General features: G+C 46.1%; 2 protein-coding genes across 2 annotated transcripts in view; both read right to left on the bottom strand.

Annotated features, from left to right (window-relative positions):
* Positions 1-17,941, bottom strand: part of NKX6-3 (NK6 homeobox 3) — a 641,500-nt gene that overhangs the window by 339,456 nt on the left and 284,103 nt on the right. The window lies entirely within an intron of this gene.
* Positions 14,044-17,941, bottom strand: part of SFRP1 (secreted frizzled related protein 1) — a 48,247-nt gene continuing 44,349 nt past the window's right edge. The window contains exon 3 of the mRNA XM_083753364.1: positions 14,044-17,658. Coding sequence (XP_083609490.1) covers positions 17,336-17,658 — 323 coding nt within the window. The 3' untranslated portion in view covers positions 14,044-17,335. The remainder of the gene's footprint in view (positions 17,659-17,941) is intronic.

Raw genomic sequence — 17,941 nt, forward strand, 5'->3', positions numbered from 1 at the left:
CAGGTAGTTGCTTAGCAATGAAACCCCACTAAAGTAAACATTAAATTAGGACATTTTGCCCCAATATTCAACTCCTTACAATGAATTGCAGTTGCCATTTTACTCCCCATTTCCCAGTCTGGAGAGATCCTTTCAGAGTTCTTCACAATCCCTGCACACATATCTCAGTACAGATCCTTGGAAGACTCTGGTCTCTACATCCCTCGCTTGGGAGAATAGATCACTTTCCTCCAGCTTTGGTTGCAGTCTGGTGCAGCAGCAGAAAGTCAGCGCTGTCTCTGACACATCTGGGGGAAGGTATCACTTCCTCCTCCACCAGGTATGATGGGTGCTGGGGTTAGCCACCAGGGAGGGCAGGATACAAATAAAAGTTGTTGTTGTTGTTCTTGTTGTTGTTGTCGTCATCATCATCATGGTTGTAGCCAATCACGGGTGAGCTAGGAGGCGTGGCTTGGGGATCAGACCAGAGGGATGAAGTCTTCCCTCTGATCCACTCTCTGACCATAAAAGCCAGCTGTGCCCAGGCCCTGCCTGTGCCCCCTCATTGCTGGATTCCCCACCTACCCTCCCTGCTCTTTAAGTGGTTGGGCTGCCCAAGGATAAATAGACAGCCCCTTCAGAGGACCTTGCTACAGAAGTATCGTATTTGGTTGCCATATTTGGAGACAGGGAGGAATTTGCTTTTAAACAAATTGGGCAATTGTCACAGCTTGATGGCAGATAAGGCATTTGGTTGCATCATTTGTGGACAGTGGGTGGATGGGGGCCCACTCCAAAGGATCAGGGTATCCCCTTAAAGGGATCCAGTGGGGTGCATTTGTCCAGATGTCTCAGATGGGGGGCGGATGGGCCATGGCACCCCAAAATGCTGTGTTTTTTTATGTACACCATAGGATAGATCCTCACCCTTGGTTAACCCTGCCAAAGTAATCAACTAGCAGATAGGTTGGTTGATTCAGCATACACACCTATTGCCTTCAACAAAACCTGCTGATACCTGTAATCAATAAAGTTGGGGTCTTGGATGTCCTGTGGTGAGTGCTTCCGGACCAGCAACATCCATGTATTCCTGCCATCTGCCTCCCTTTTCTTAAGCAGTTACTGATATACAAGAGGACCTCTGCACTTATTCCATGGCTGCTAAGCTTTCTCAAGAGTGAGGCATCTAGAGGCTTGCATCTATACAGTGGTACCTTGGGTGACAGACGCTTCGGGTTACAGACGCTTCAGGTTACAGACTCCGCTAACCCAGAAATAGTACCTCGGGTTAAGAACTTTGCTTTAGGATGAGAACAGAAATTGTGCGGCAGCGGCAGCAGGAGGCCCCATTAGCTAAAGTGGTACCTCAGGTTAAGAACAGTTTCAGGTTAAGAATGGACCTCCAGAATGAATTAAGTTCTTAACCCGAGGTACCACTGTGCATACAAGTCAGCAGATGCAATTTTTATGCAAATATGTGTCAGCTTTTGCCAACTTTTTTGTTTGGATACATTTCACACGGGGGGGGGGAGAGTGTGAGGAAGTAGCTGCCTTACTTGCTTCTCTGGCTCAGATATATAGCATACGTAGGCTACCCCAGCAAAATGAGCAATAACTGGTTTTATTTCTTAGTTTCTGGTACCCAGCTTTTCATCCGGCATCCATCGCAGAGCCACTTCCAAGGACAAAGGCCTCAAGATTCTCAGTTCCAACAGTTTCCTCAAAAGAACACATTTGCCTTTTGGCCAATGGGGGCAACCACATAAACATATGTTACAGGAGGTTCTTGGGCATCCCACCCACTGCTTTTCCTTTGCTCAAGATCCCTTAGCCTCACATCTGACTTCCAGGGCAGCCCACAGCTGTTTGGCACTCTGCAGTGACGTCCCATTCAGGCACCCCAGGGCACTCCTGAGGCACAGCTGCTCCAATGCTACAAAGACTTATGGGCTGGGTGAGGGTCTGGCCAGGCTGAGGTCACAGCCACTCATATCACAACAAAAAAGTAGCAAGGCTCGGAAGACCACACATGTTCTGATTGCGGTTTCTCTCCTACAGTCTTCACAGGCCAACCTCATCATCAATCTTCCTCTGAAAGTCATCCACATCTTCATAAATAAATGCCACTTAAGGGCTGCTGAGTTTCCCCTTTCTCAGCACAGTTTACATTTGGCACTTATTGGGCTGTAAAGTTTTTCCAAGGAAGGAATCAAGCACTTTCTCTATTTGCTTTCTTTCTCTCTCTCTCTTTAAAAAAATAAATTTATGTAGTAGATGAAGATCCTTACATCATACATGGGGCTGCTGCTCACAATCCCATTGGTCGCCAACCCTGCCTGTCCCTGGCTTCCGGCAAAGCCATCATTCCAAGGAAACAGACAAATCCCCTCATGGGGGCTGAGTTGCAAATCCAGGACCCTAATGGGGAACTACAAGCTTATGCATTTGGGAAGATAATGGAATGTGAGCTTACTTTTTAACTGCAAGAGATAAGTCACATGGCCTTATGTTATCAAGACACGAGGTCAGTCGTGGCTAATTACCAAATGCCATGGTCAGCTCTTCAAGACCACGGCCATCAGGGTGACCTGGGGTCCCATGCTAGAAGCAGCAGGGGCAGCTTGTCAACCCTCTGATGTACCTGAGAGTCCTATCCCTGGGGCTTCCCCTGGCTGACTACAGGGACAAGGTCAACCATATAAATAGGGGAATCGAAGCACTGCTGAGATCAGAGACCAGAGGCAGATGACGATCCCAACCCAGATAGAGGTTCCAGCTCAGACTTTGTGATGGCAGGAGGAGACCATCCAGCTCTAGCCATGTCCTTCTGCTGTTGGGTCTGATAGCACAGACAGAACATGAGAATGAAGAAGCCTGGGAAGGCAACGCTAAATGCTTAAGAGTTTGCCCTAGGGATTGTGTGTGTGTTTTATGTGTAAAAACTTGATGAAGCTAATAAAACTTGTAAATCTTCACCCCAAAGTACGCTTATTACCTCCGAGTCCAAAAAGAACATCTGCCCTTGAGCAGAACACCATGCAAGGCAAGGATGGCAGTGCACTTGAAATGGCCAGAGCTGCCCCCACTCCCCCCACTGGAGCCAGGCATTCAGGCTGCAATGCTGCCAGCCTTGACTAATGGGGCTTAATAGCTGCCAGACAGTAACGAGAATTCAGTTCTGTGCAAGATGCTTAGCCAGCCCTCAAGAGCGTAAAAGCAACATCAATCTCAGAAACAAATTTTGGTCAGAGCCTGGAGCTGAGGCACAATGAAAGCTGGTTTTGTACCTCCTGCCAGAGATTTTGCAACCAGAGACATCTTAAGGCGGGTCGTGCACAGCCCCATCATGTGTAGGCAGGCTGCCCCGTGCCATTTTACAGATAGAAACAGAGACCCTCTTGGATGGTTGCAATATTCCTGTTCTTCCTCTCTCCAAGGCTCTCTGCCCCCATTATGCATTACGGAAGACCTTTTGCTTCTTGTACTCTGTATACATTTACTTTGCCATAGCCTGTCCTGAAGTGATTTAAAAACCAAAAGGACTTTGGTTTTGGAGTAGAAGATACACCTAGAATTTTTTTATTACAGTTTTATTATTATTAAATTTGTATCCCACCTTTCCTCTCCAAGAAGCGCAGGGTGCCAGATATAAAAATTTTAAAACAGCACATTTTTTTAAAAAAAAACATATTTAAAATATTTAAAAACAATTAAAATCATCTAAAACATTTAGAACATCTCAAAATATTTAAAAGCATTTGCATTCCCTCGCAATTATTTATTTCATGGTTGTCTTGGCTGGTATCTATCAGCCATCAAACGCCTGGGCAAACAGGAATGTTTTAAAGTTTCTCCTTCTGAAAATCAATAATGAGGGAGACAGATGCACCTCACCAGGGAGAGCATTCCACAGATGGGGTACCACCACCAAGAAGGCCTTGGCATGAGGCAACGCCAACTGGGCAGCACCATTATTCTTTAGGAATATGCCATCAGCTGGTTAACATGAGACACAGCTGCTGCAGAGTGTGAACTGTCAGGCTGTACATTTCATAGTGTCTGACTTATAACATTTATATCCTACCTTCCCTTCCTGAAGCTCAAGGAAGGGGGGTTAGAGAAATAAGTTCAGCTTCCATGTTAAGGAGAACCAGCTAAGTCACACTTTCTGAACCAAAGCGTGAGCTGAAACAACTATCCTTTGAAAGTAACAGTTCTTCAAATTTTACGAAATCCATATTTAAAGTGTATGTTAGGGAAATGTGTGCAAATCTGTGTGTATGAGTGAAAATAAAGTATGAAATCTACTTTATTAGACAATATTGAGAACACAAGTGCACGCATTAAAAGAAATGTGCACCCAATATATGCAAATGTTTGACCATCCTAGCTCAAGGTAATGTGGCCTCTTGGGGGACCTCCATCTCCCCCCACCTGCCTGACCTGTGGCCTCTCAGAGGACTTCCAGGCCAGGACCTGCCTGCAGCTGAGCAACTAGGGAAGGGACCAGGACCCCAGGCAGGCAGGCAGGCAGGCAGGCGGCCCTGGAAACACTGGCTGCACCAGCTCAGCAGGCCCCCGCGGCTGGGGCAGCGCTATCAAGCCTGCCTGCTCTGGGGACGCCCCTCCCCCGGGGGCAACACCAAAGGGCCTTTCCCCCCTGGGGTGGCACTCTAGAGGTGGAACGAGGGCCTGGGTCAGCTCTCTTGTGATGAAATTATGGTTTTAATGGAGATAGAGTTTTAACTTCGGTGGGTTGGGTGTGGTTTTATTGGGAGTGGAGCTGTTTTAAATTGTTTTAAAATGTAATATGTGGATTTGTATTTTGTATTTGAATTTGTGAGCTAGGATATTATTTAGGGGATTATATTGAGGAATGTATTTTTCATTAGTTTGTATACATCAGTATTGCTAACTGCTTTAATTATTGTTATTGTGCACTTTGTGCTTTTTGTATTGTAACTTTAAGTTGTGAACTGCCCTGAGACCTACGGGTATAGGGCGGTCTACAAATTTAATAAAGTCCAACTACCTAGGTGGTCTCCTATCCCTTTTTTGCATCCCATGTGCAAAATGGCCACCCTAGCCCCATGTCCATTCTAGGGCCATAGGAACTGCCCAGAACAGAGGCTGATTCTGTCTGCATGCAGGGACATGTCAGGACCTCTTCCAGAAAAAGAAAGAAAAAGGACAATGCATGGAAAATGTTCCTCCTACCAAAAAACAAGGCCAACTTCGAAAAGTTGAAAGCAGACCACAGTTATAGGGGGTGTATCGTCTGTAATGAAAGAAAGCTTTTTTCCTATTAATTTCCTTTCTTTCAATTTCCCATGTTACTGTTCCTGCCTAATGGAATTAATTTGTCATTGCAGCATGTTCTGGCAGTATGTTGTTAGTCTGATAGCAACTGTGACTCAAATGACCTGATTATTTTCTTGCGCCATGGAGCAAGCTTTTTGGCAAAGTTTCATAAAGTGTTGTCCAGAACATACAGTATCTGGATGGCAAAACCAATAACAGTGATGTGGCCTTTTCAATGCCTTCTGAATGCCTACATTTTGTGCAGTCAGAAACTGTGTGGGCTGAAGCAGGACTTCACCCAGCATCCATGCGATTTACCTCCAAACTTTCCCTTGTTTCTTGTGCACCAAGCAAATGAACATGTGGAGGTGAAGAACGGGGCAGTGGGGGCAATACCACTCTCACCCATACATCCAGGTAATGCCTGCTCTAGGTTTCAGAGTACCTTTGGGGGAAACCTCCTCCAGGGGCCCTAGCGTTGCCACACCTTCAGTGCCAGGTAGGTGTGAGTGTCTTTTTTTTTAAAAAAAAAAAAAAGGTCCGTGCAGCTTGCAAGATTCAGGATTAGGCAAATCCATGGAGCAGGCTGCAAATTATTGTATAGACTTTTTGGCAAGCTTCCCCTTATATATTCTACCCTCTCGGACACAGGGCTACAGTTAGAGATTAGGATCCTGGCACAGCTACCTCTTTGCTCATCCCTTACAGAAAATGACTGTTCTCCTGCACTGTCAAACCATGATTTAGCATTATGAGGATTAGTTTATCTTGGGCTCTCATGTCCCTCCCCCCTACTCTAGCATGGCCACATGAAGCAAATCAGAAGCTTCCACTTACAAGCCAGCTACATAAACCACACCTTGTTTTAGTCAACCAAAGTTAAGACTAACCACAGTTCATCCAGGTTTGGAGGTCACAAGATACAAGTGTGAGCCTAATATGGAAAAGAAAGCTTTTGAACTCTGCCAGAAGAGCTGGAAGGAAGGGCACACCAGCCTGAGGCTTGCACAGACTCAGCCCCATGAAGCCCATAATGCCAAGCCATGCTTTCATAATACATGGACATGCAAGGCCCGCTGTTCAGGAGCAAAATGGCTAACCTTGCAGTAACAAGGCCTCTGCAGCAAACTCTTTGTGGCACATTCAGCTGAGATGGATGTCTGCAGCCAGCCGAGGGGTTATCTGTCCAGTTCATCTTGTTTGTGGCCCCCTCCTCTTCCCCAGAGGAACTGTGGGGCGAATTGTCCCCATCATAAGAGAAAGCCAGATTCTTTTCAATAGTTTTTATTTTATTTCTCTCTCTGTGTGTGTGAGACTTAAGGAGTTGTGAATTGATAAAGGCTTCCTACCAGTCTATAAAATCTGCTGATACTTTAGCTTGGCCATAAACTCATAATCGCATGCAGACTATGCTGTGCCTGTAAGTGCAAGCAGATGTATCTCATTGCTGAAATGCTAAATAAAAGCACAAAGGCCCTCGCTGTTATCTCCAATCATCAATTTACATGAAAAGCAAAGGACAGATTTTCAAATTTTATCTTTTGCAGAGCAGAACTGAGAGATTACATTCCTGAAGAAGCAGGACATTGCAAGAAAAACAAAACAGCTCAGAGAAAAATAAAGTTTTGTTACTTGGGGTTTGTTTACTTGGAAGGTTTTTGCCTTTTTTTTTTTTTTAAACCACCATCACCACCCACCCACTCTGAATCCCATACCAAAAGGAATCCCTTCCCACCAATGAATTGTCTCTGTATTGTAGAAGAAAGTACTGACTCCTATGGAAAACTGCCACTGATGCAGGGTGTAAGGATGGAGGGAAACATGCTTTGTTCAGCCTTTTTCCTTTCAGTGTCTGATAGGGAATTTCTGCAGTGGGAAATTCTGCTTTTAAAAAATGCTGCCTTCCCAGGCCTGTGGCAGGTCTTCTGGGGCTGAAGTAATGCTCAGCAAAGGTTGGGTTATCAAGCTGACACCTTTTAGCATTAGCTTTCTTGCCCTACACAATGTCTAAGCAGTGTTGGCTTTCAGATGTCTATATTAGCATGTTCGAAGCAGAAGGCTACCTCCCAATGTGCTGCGTGTGGGAGTTGGGCAACCCCCAGCGCCAGGGAGCTTGCAGGCCTCTTGTTCCATCTCCCCCAGGGCCCTCCTGCCTTTCAGCAAGGCTCTCAAAAGCCCCGGGCTTCCCTTAGGACAAAGGCGGCTGAAGAGCCTTCCAGCAAGCAGGAAGCAGGGAGCACTCGTGCCATTCAGGGGCAGTCACCCAGCAAAAAAGCAGGAGCAGAACCTAATCTCCTCACAGTTACCCAGGGAGATTAACCATTCTGTGCAGTTTATTGTGACAGAAATTGTCTGTGTTAGTGACAAGGCAAATTGAACCCAGAAGGCTTGGGGGCCGCCAAGGTCCAGGGCATTTTCTCCATGGGAGAGAGAGAGAGAGAGAGAGAGAGAGAGAGAGAGAGAGAGAGAAGCTGCCCCCTTTTCAGCTTGCAGCCTGGCAGATTCTGGAGATGGATGCTCTTCTGCTATTCACAAGTTTTAGGCATCTGGGGCTCCAGGCAAAGAATCTGGCCCAATGGCCAGTTGCATTCTGCTCCCATGGACAGACAGGTGAGACTGCATTCTTGGTTCTTGAGGGAGGCTTCCAAAAGTGTTTTAGTTTAGAAAAAAGCAAATAAGCAAATAACACTGGAATTCATGGACATCCAATGAAGTTGAATGCTGGAAGATGGAGGACAGATAAGAGAAAGTCCTTCCTCCTCTCCCAGGAGGCAGTGATGGCCACCAACCTGGATGGCTTTCAAAGAGATTAGGACAAATTCATGGAGCCTAGGGCTATGGATGCTCACTGGCGATGAGGGCTTTGCTCTGCCTCTCTTCCTCCTTGTATGTCCCTTTGGCCCTGATCTGCTTTCTGTGGCTTCAGCCTTGGCTCTTTGGCCAACACCCTTATCTCAGCATCTGACCACCTAGAGCAGATCCCTGCTGAGACCAGACACAACTATACCTCTCAGATCTGATCGCTTCCACAATCAAATTCAGTTGATCCTGGCAGAGATAAGTTCCATAGTTAACTCTGTGCAGCATGAAAAGGGACTTCTTAAAATCTCCCTTGTATCTTCCAACATTTGGCTTCATTGGATTTCTACAAGTTCTAAAGTTATGAGAGAGGGATGGAAACTCTTCTCTGTCCACTTTCTCCAGGCCAGGCATAACTTTCCTTGCTCTTCCTTGCCTTTTCCCTCCACTAAGAAGCCCCAATGCTGCAACATTTCCTCATAGAAAAGTCACTCTGCCCCCTGGATCATTGCAGGTGCCCCTTTCTGACCCTTTTCTGACTCTACAATGTCCTTTTTGAAGTGAGGTGACCAGAACCCATCACAGAATTCCAAGGGTGGTTGCACCATAGATTTGAATAAAGAAAGATGAGTGAGTGGAATGTCCTTTGTCAACCTTGGGCACAACAGCAAATGACCAATATCACTGCCATCTAGAGATGGTCCTAAATTATCACCATGCCAAAGAATGGAAAGCAGTTCCATAAATGATGTTACCGGCCACCTGAATCCCTGCCGAGCCATTCACAGGATTCCAGGGGTTGTGGCCTTCGGTCAGTGTCTCTGCTCCTTTGCAGAAATGAAGACATGGCTGAGGCTGCAGTAGCTTTAAGAAATATGATGTATTAACCTATTTACACCTGAATTTAGATGGAGGGAATCTAGATCTTACAGCATGGTCATCTCAGGGGGGGCCTGTTCCCCACAGCAGTGCAGCGCTGGAGTCCAAGGCATCTCTCCCAGCCAGCCTTCAGCCATCCTGCCCAAGATGGATCTCTGTCTTTGTTCACCCCTTTTCTTACCAGTACACCTTGCTAAAGACTCTCTTTTCCTGTCACCTCACACCCAGTTATACTGGCAACCTTCCAAATCTGCTGTCTCTGTTCATACCTTGGAGCAAGTGAGAAGGATGGTTCTCTTGCCTTGCCAATGGCCCTCAATGCTTTCTTAATGGTCCTAAGCTTGGCCAGGTCATCCTGCATAGGCTAGCTCAGGAATTCCTCTGCAGCTGGTATTTTCCCCTTTTGATCCCAAATAATCAGAATCCTATCATTTATTAATTTCTAGGGTTTAGTGGTGCCCCTTCTAAGCCTATAACATCAGTCTAAGAGAATGCCTTCTCCCATGGCATTGAGGTCAGAGAAGGAGGCCTGGCTGGCAGTCATTACACAGAATGACTCATGCAGCGCCTGGTTCCATAGAAGGGCCTTTTCAGTGGTGGCTTCACATCTGTGGAGCACTCTCCCTACTTCAGGTGCATCAAGCTACACCATGATTTTCTTTTAGGAAACTGGTGAAGGCGTCACCTTCTAGCCAGCTTTTGGGTGAGATCATCAGTGACTGAACAATTCATGAATAATTTGGCACTGCTGATTATTATGAATTGTAGTGTTTCAACTATCATCATCATCATCATCATCATCATCACTTCATGGGAACTGTGTTACATATCCACACTATGTTGCTTTTTGTGTTACTCTGTTGTAAACTACCCTGCACAGAGACCCTTGCACCATGAAAGCCAGCAGATGACCCTTGCTGCTTGACTAGAGACAGATCTGGCCAGGCCAAATCCCTCCATTGCCCATTCATTCTATTTGAGGAGCTCACAGAGTCCCAGGCTGTGGGGCTCCTGGACCCACATTTGGGGAGGGGTGCATGTTGGGGGCAGGTCTGCCAAGGAACAAGCAGATTTCTTATCATTCCCTAAAGAACCCAAGGCTTGGACTGTCTCCCCACAGCCCGGGTCATCTCAAGTGAAGTCGAGCTGACAGGGTGTTTAGCAAACATTTAAACCCAGGAAGCTTAATAGCTCTTTCAGGATTATTAAATAAACATTGAGAATGAGTGAGGAGGCAGGCAAAGGAAATGGTGGTGGGATTGGGGGTGGGTGGGGGCTAACATAAACTTTCCAAGGCTTGAGGCCAGGGGAGGTGGAGCAGGGCAGAATCCTGCCATGTCACGACGGCCCTCTCGTAATTTGAGAAATGCCACAAATTCGTGAAACTTTGCACTCCTGTGTCGTGTTAATTTTGGGAGGGAGAGCCATGCAAATGTTCAGTCTGGCGTTAATATTTCATTCCAGTCAAGGCCACCTTCAGGGGGGAGGCCAAGGCATCTGTTCCCAGTCCTGTTGAGGGGGCTGTGTTAAATTCAGTGACACAGCATTTTACACACAGGTGTCACGAGATCTGTGATGGTGGATGGTGACCTGGACATATCGGGATATAATGAACCTTTCAATCAGCAGCTGGGCGGGTGTGCTAGAAGAGATTTGGGGGCAGCACCCACCCACCCATGTTCAAAGGCAGCCAAGGAGGCTGAGCACAGAGCAAAGGGCAGTGTGGCTTCAGTGGCTGGCTCCTTCTGCTCTTCCTGCCATGGAAGGGAAAGAGCGGGGAAGCAGTCCCCAATCAGTGGTGGCGGCAAGAGCAGCAGCAGCAGGAGCCACGGCCACTGAAATTCCATGGCCACCACATCCAGCTCCACCTACAGTTCTTTCCGCGTCATGATATTGCACACGCAACACCCCCACAATTCTCCTTCGGAAGCTGGCACCTCTGGACAAGAGAGAGATGGGACACTTTCCTCCAAAGGTTTTCATTCTCCTTTCCATGGTGACCCACAGAGGCATAAATTAACAGTCAGAAGTATAGACACATACAATTTTTTTGTTTCGTCCTGCTGTCACTCCTGATCAAACAGGTTTTGCACCATTATCAAACCATGAAAAGAAAACCCGTACAAAAACTTTTAACCAGAGATAGAAATGTGCTAAGAGCAGCCATCCCTCTTGAAAACTGATTTCCGATTGGGGCAGGAGGGGGGAACTATTATCTGTCTCAAGCTCCAGAAAAGGCCCTTAAGTTAAAGGAAGGGCGAAAACTTAGATACAGATACAAAACCTAAATATGGATTTATCTACAGGTGATCACTCAGGTCGCTTGAAACACAACAAACTAGGGTTAGAAAACAACATTTCTTCATAAAAACACTCATAAAAACTTTAGTTAAATGAACGTGAATAGACACAGGGAAAGCACTTGAGAGGGAAACAGAAGAAGTATGAGCCTGCACATAGAAGTGAAGTGGTTCCATCAAACAGTGTGTCCAATTCTGGGCACCAGCTCCGGCCACTGATGTGCTGGAGTCTCTTCTTCCTTGAAAGCCAGATCCTCGGAAATTGGCCTGGGCCCTAAAGTTGCAAGCCTGTGCCTGCTTCCTTGGCAGTGAGGCCCAATCAACTCTCTTCTGCGCAGGGTCAGGCTGCATGTTTTGCAAACACCCGAGGTGGCCTCATCCTCATCCTCTCTCGACTCCATTGGTTCCACTCAACAGCAGACCTCCAAGGAAGCAGGCAAGGGGCATTCCCAGTCCTGCTAGATGACATCCTCTTAGCTGGAGATGCTGGGGATTAGACTTAGGACCTTCTGCCACTGACCTAGGAAAAGGGGGAGCTGCCATCTGCCTTGCCAGATCATGGGCCCATCTTTCTCCATATCATCAACACTGACTGACAGTGGCAGACCAGGATTTCAGGGAGAAGTCCTTCCCTTGTGCAATGACCTGCACACAGATAATCACTGGCCCCAATGTGTTGCTGATAGTGCTGATATGGGCAGGGGGGGGGGAGGCCTAGTGATGGCTCCAAAGAGAATGTGCTGGAGCTTCCAGAACATTCCTGCACATTTATTGATTACTTTGCTGATCCAATGACCTCTACTGACACTCCTTAAGAGACCCAGAGCCACTACATCGCAGGACTGAGGGAGGCAGCGTGTTAACCAAATGCAGGTGGTTTGCTTTCCCCACTCAAACAGGTGCTTCCCTTCAGAGCCAAAGCTAGCTCATTGCCACATACATCGCTCTGCACTTCTGCCTTGGACAAGATCCATCATTCCCCTTCGCTGGGGAGGTGGGGCAGAAAATGAAACTTGCCACTTGAAAAGATAGCACAGAAAAATGTTGTGTGTGCGGAAACCAATAGGTTGCCTTCAGTATTCCGACAAACAGAGGTCACCCCAAGAACTCAGTGCAGGACAGCCTGATCCCATGCATGCTTACTCCAAAGTAAGTCCCAGTGAGTTAAGCAGGGCTTACACCCAAAAGGTGTGCATAGGACTGCAGCCATTGGCAGAAAATCCAAACGTTTTATTCAACACCCTTATCAGTATTGAGCACAATCTATGTGAACAATTCTCCTGCTCAAGCCCCATTGGAAATGGGCAAGACCACAGCAAAAATAAGCATCTGAATTGGGCCTGACTACATGGAAAAAATCTGATTCTTTTGCCCAGTAGTCCCACAAAATGGAATTGGAAAAGCTTGATTCTGTGATTGGGAGGGAAATAGGAAGAGACCAGGCAAATTTGCCTTGAGCATGTCTTACCTCTCTACTCCCCAAGAGGAAATGCATTTATAGTATCCCTGCTCTTCTTATTCTTGCTCTCTCCACCCCACCCCACCCCACATTTCCCAGAATTGCCACTGGCAAAAAGCTCCCCTCATTTTTGGCTTGCCAGTTTTATGTTGGGGGGATCTTATACACAATTTCCGTTTTTCTTTATAAAGCCACAATAAAAATGCATAACTTTTAGATGTGAAAACAAAAAAAATTCCTTCCAGTAGCACCTTAAAGACCAACTAAGTCAGTTCTTGGTATGAGCTTTCGTGTGCATGCACACTTCTTCAGATACCACTTTTGCATATTTTCGTGTGCATGCACACTTCTTCAGATACCACTTCAGATACCACAGTTTGCATATTGGATTCACTTTTAGATGTGAATCCAATATGCAAACTGGAAATATTTGCATATATTTAGCCAATTTGTAAATGTCTCATATTGCCTCATATAACATTGAAGAAGAAGAAGAGTTTGGATTTGATATCCCGCTTTATCACTACCCGAAGGAGTCTCAAAGTGGCTCACATTCTCCTTTCCCTTCCTCCCCCACAACAAACACTCTGTGAGGTGAGTGGGGCTGAGAGACTTCAGAGAAGTGTGACTGGCCCAAGGTCACCCAGCCGCTGCATGTGGAGGAGCGGAGACGCGAACCCGGTTGCCCAGATTATGAGTCCACTGCTCTTAACCACTACACCACACTGGCTCTCACAATGGATATTATGCCTGTTTCCAACCTGGTGTCCCGTCCCCCCACATGCTGTTTGACTACAACTCCTATCATCCCTGACTACTGGCCATGCTAGCTGGGGCTGATGGGAGTTAGAGTTCAAGAACACCTGGAGGGCACCAGGTTGGGGAAGTCTGGGATATTGTGGCAGCTCTGGTTTGGGGCGGGTGGTGAGTCAAGATACCTGGGAGCCATGGTTGGGCAGAATTTGGCTGTGCTGAGTGCAGAGGCCCCAACCAGACCACCTGCTTTCTCAGCTTTGAACAATGGATGTGTCTTCTGTCCCTTCCCAGCATCCATGAGGGACTGATACCTGATCCTGTTTTAAATGGTATTGGAAAGAGAAGTCTGTGTTTTGTGTCAGAGACCTTGCACAGAGAATCATGGGGCTGCTGGGGTTGGGCAAATGTTGAGACTGCTTCTCTCCATAGAGCCTTTGCTGGAGTGGGGGACCTGCAGCTCCCCCAATGTTACTGGACTAAAACTCCCACCAGCTCCAGCCAGCCTGACTAATGGCCAGGGATGCCCCACATCTCTGTTTTTCAGAGTAATACAAAGATTTACAAGTAGCCTAAAAAGATTGCCATATGGCATTGGAAACATTTTTCTGCTTCTTAGGTTCTGTTATTTTTATGAAAATCAATATTAATAGAATAATGAAGAAAAAAGCACAAACTCCATTCTTAAACCTCAACATATCTCACATTTAACAACAAAATAACTGAATTTAAGAGGGGGTGGGGTTCAGGAAACAAGAAAATAGCATACTTTAAAACTAGAAAAAGCTACCAAAAACAAAATCCAAGGAAAGGGAACAGGGTTATAAACAATCATGTAACTTGTCCCTCCTGGGAAATAAAAAGGAACCCAGCAAGGTCCAAGCACAGCTAAAATAACTTGACACATTAATTAGCAACAGTTCATTAGATTACACTTTTCAGTAAATAACTAGAACAGGGATGGGCCACTGTCAGCCCCCAGAGCAATGTTCATCTAGCCTCTGGTGATGCTGTCAAAACTGAAGTCAGTATGCAGTAAAAAGCTTCATTCATAAGGACAATAAAAATGTTTTCAAGTTGCAATACATATTCCATACTTTAATGCTACACATCTCTTTTGCTTTCCCTAAGCAATTTGTAAATGTAAAAATTATATTGGTATGTAATATGCTGTTCCTAAGTGCATGGTGTTCTCCATAATTGTGAGGCTGTTAATGCTGGATGGCACCTGGGACAGCTCAGTGGATAGCACAAGTGGCGGAGGAAGGGGGCAGGGGACAGTCCACACTGGGTGCCATCTCTGAGGGGGGTGACAAGAAGGTACACCGTGGGGTGCTCATCCCGCCGCCATGAGCAGAAGATCCCACCGCCATCCGTACGGCGCTTGAGTGTATCAGTGCCGCGCATGCACTCCTGGGCGGTTTGCCCTGCCCCTCAACACCCCACACTGGGTGCCGGAGAGCCTTCCTTCGCCCCTGGATAGAGCATGAGACTTAACCTCAGGTTTCGGGGTTCAAGCCCCACATTGGGCAATGTTGGAAAAGATTCCCGCACTGGAGGGGTTTCATCCCTTCCAACCCTACAATTCTATGAACATTCCAGAAGGATCTGTTTCTGCAGCAAAATGCACTTCTTTCTCCAAGCCCTCAGACCATTGTGTACAGCAGCCTCCCCAACCTAGGTGGCAAATCCAATGGTCAGAAATTAGGGGAGCTGTAGTGTAAAACAAATGGTTGGGGGAAGGCTGATTTAAAGAATGCCCCCCCCCAAATACAGACACCAGTCATTTCTGAACTATGGCATTATTAAACTTACTCTACCCCCATTCTGCCAATTTAACAATTAACTCTTTATCTGCTTAATCCTGTGCCTTGGCAACACACAGGACAAATGGAGTGGAACCCAGGGGTTCTCGAACTGTTTTGACCATGGTTCTCCCCTCCCTTCGTCTGCCTTGAGGAGGCAACCAGAACCCAAGTGCTTCCATTTATTCCACAGGAGAGTGTGAGGGTTGCACACAACCTTCTGCTGGTTCATGTGATGATATGTGGGCTGAAATACTAGCTGAGCTGTGGAAGCAGAAGAGGAGTCAGATGGGGCATTGAACTCCATCTTTCAACAACCACTTATGTGGAAATTTTGTCAGAAGAAAGAAGCTCTTCTGAGCTTCCTTCTTTCAAAACTGAATTGATGAGCCAAAGGGGAGAGATTTCTACCAATCTAATGTGAATTAATGAGGGTCCTCCGGCAGGGGACACTGAACTATGATTATAGGAGAAATTCAATTCAGTTCCCATTTAAAGATGAATCTATCAAATCCACACTTTCCAAAACAAAACACAATCAGACCCCTCGTTAGGAAGGACTTCCTGATGTTACAAGCTGTGGAACAGACTTGGAAGGGGGTGGACACCCCTTTGTGAGGGGTTTCTTAAGCAGAGCTGGACGGCCTTTCAGGGAGGGACTAAACTACGTAGTCTTCTAAGTTCACTTCCAACTCTATGATCCAATGAAATGATTTAAAACACATCAAGTAAGCATGACATATGTGGGTGGTCTTAGGGTCCTCATTACTTCCTGTTGCACCTGCAGACACTCAGACTAAAGCTGAGTTTTTGTTTTTTTACAGACTAAAGCTGTTGAAATACCTCACAGTTTTTGTCGATGTTTTTGCCTTGCCAAAAGGAAAGAAAGAAAGAAAGAAAGAAAGAAAGAAAGAAAGAAAGAAAGAAAGAAAGAAAAAGATGTATTTCTATTCAGTTATATATTCTGTTATACTGCCCTCAGTTACCTACAGTGGCATCAGCACACAGCAAAATCTAACTGGCCACCTCTTGCTATGACACTATCCCATTCACCACAGGATTCCTTACTGGGTGGGATCATCCACATGGATGGTCACTGAAGAAATAGCCAGGAGAAATGACAGAATCAGAAAAAGGAGGTTATTCAGAAATCTTACTTTTTTAGTGAAAACTTACACCCCAGTGACATTGAAGATTTCTCCCTGAAAACTGGAGAGCAGCCAGCACAGCTCTGCTGAAAGTGCTTCCTTTCAAAATCACCTCAGTCAGGGGCTTATAGAATCATAGAATTATATATAAAGTTGGAAGGAATCAAGAGGGTCATCGACTCCAACCCCCTGCATTGCAGAAAGCTCAACTAGATCATGTGTGACAGATGGCCATCCAACCTCTGCTTAAAAATTTCCAAAGGAGAGTCCACGCAACACCAGATTTAGGGCAGTGCCCTGCACAGGGCACTGAGCTAAGGGGGCACAACATTGAGAAGATCCATCACTGAGAAGATTCATTTGGGGTGCCAAATTTTAGCCTGGCTCAAAGATTACCCAAATCTGCCCCCATCCACCACCTCTCATTGGAGTCTGTTCCCCTGTTGAACAGCTCTTACTGTCAGAAAGTTATTCCTGTTTAGTCAGAATCTCCTTTCTTGTAACTCGAATCCACTGGTTTGAGCCCTACCCTCCAGAGCTCCCTCTTCCATGTGACAGCCCTTGAGATATTTGAAGACGGCTCTCATATCCCCTCAGTCTCCTCGTTTCCAGGCTGAACATACCCAGGAGGATGGCCTGGGCAGGGGTGCGTGGCTGAGGAGATGTGTCCCCAATGACAGACAGAGAGGCTTGGAGGGCTGCATTTGGACCTAGGCCTGAGGTTGCCCACCCCTGCTCTAAAGGAACAAACAGAAAGAAACGACAAGGGATCAAAGTTCAGTGTCCACCAGGGCAGAAGGAGCCAAAATGTATGAGCCACCAAGTCCAAAAGAAAGTCTGTGCAAGTTCAGGGCTAGCAACAAAACAAAACAAAGAGAAGAGAAGAACTATTCCAATCCTGGCACCATCTGATCATTTGAAGACGGAGTGAAATGTGGGGCACTCGGGACTTTTCATTTTCTTCATGAACTTTTTGAACTCTTTGTTTTTCTTATCCCACTTGTGGATGGCAGTCAGAAGGTACTGGGTCTTCACTTTGCGCCCCATGATGAGAAACTGGTGACTGAGGTTGTCCAGTTGGTGGCAAGGGCAGTCTGCCCCGTTCTTCAAATAGAGCACCAGCTTCTTGAGATCTTTCTTCTTGATGGTGCCCAATTTCAAGGGCTTCTTCTTCTTGGGGATGATCTTCTTGTCTCCATTTTCTTTTTTTACCTCTTTTATTTTCATCTTTAAAGCTGGAAGTCAAAAGAAATGGGAAAAGGAATTTTTAAAACTCTTACCCATCAGGCACATGTGATCATAGGGCAGGTGAAAGCAGGATCCCATTTCACTGCATGGAATGACTTCATTTCTTATACCACAAAATTAATAAGACATGAACACTGATGCAGCACGCATCAACTTGAAAAAAATAATCGTAGGAAAGGTCAAGAGATAAATTATTAATATGGGTTAATAGATAGGTTGGCATTATGATTTGCAGGTCTTGGTGTCAGCAATCAGGGAGTGGAAAGGGGT

This window comes from Podarcis gaigeae (genome assembly GCF_964106915.1).
Source record: "Podarcis gaigeae genome assembly, chromosome: 8".
Lineage (NCBI taxonomy): Eukaryota > Metazoa > Chordata > Lepidosauria > Squamata > Lacertidae > Podarcis > Podarcis gaigeae.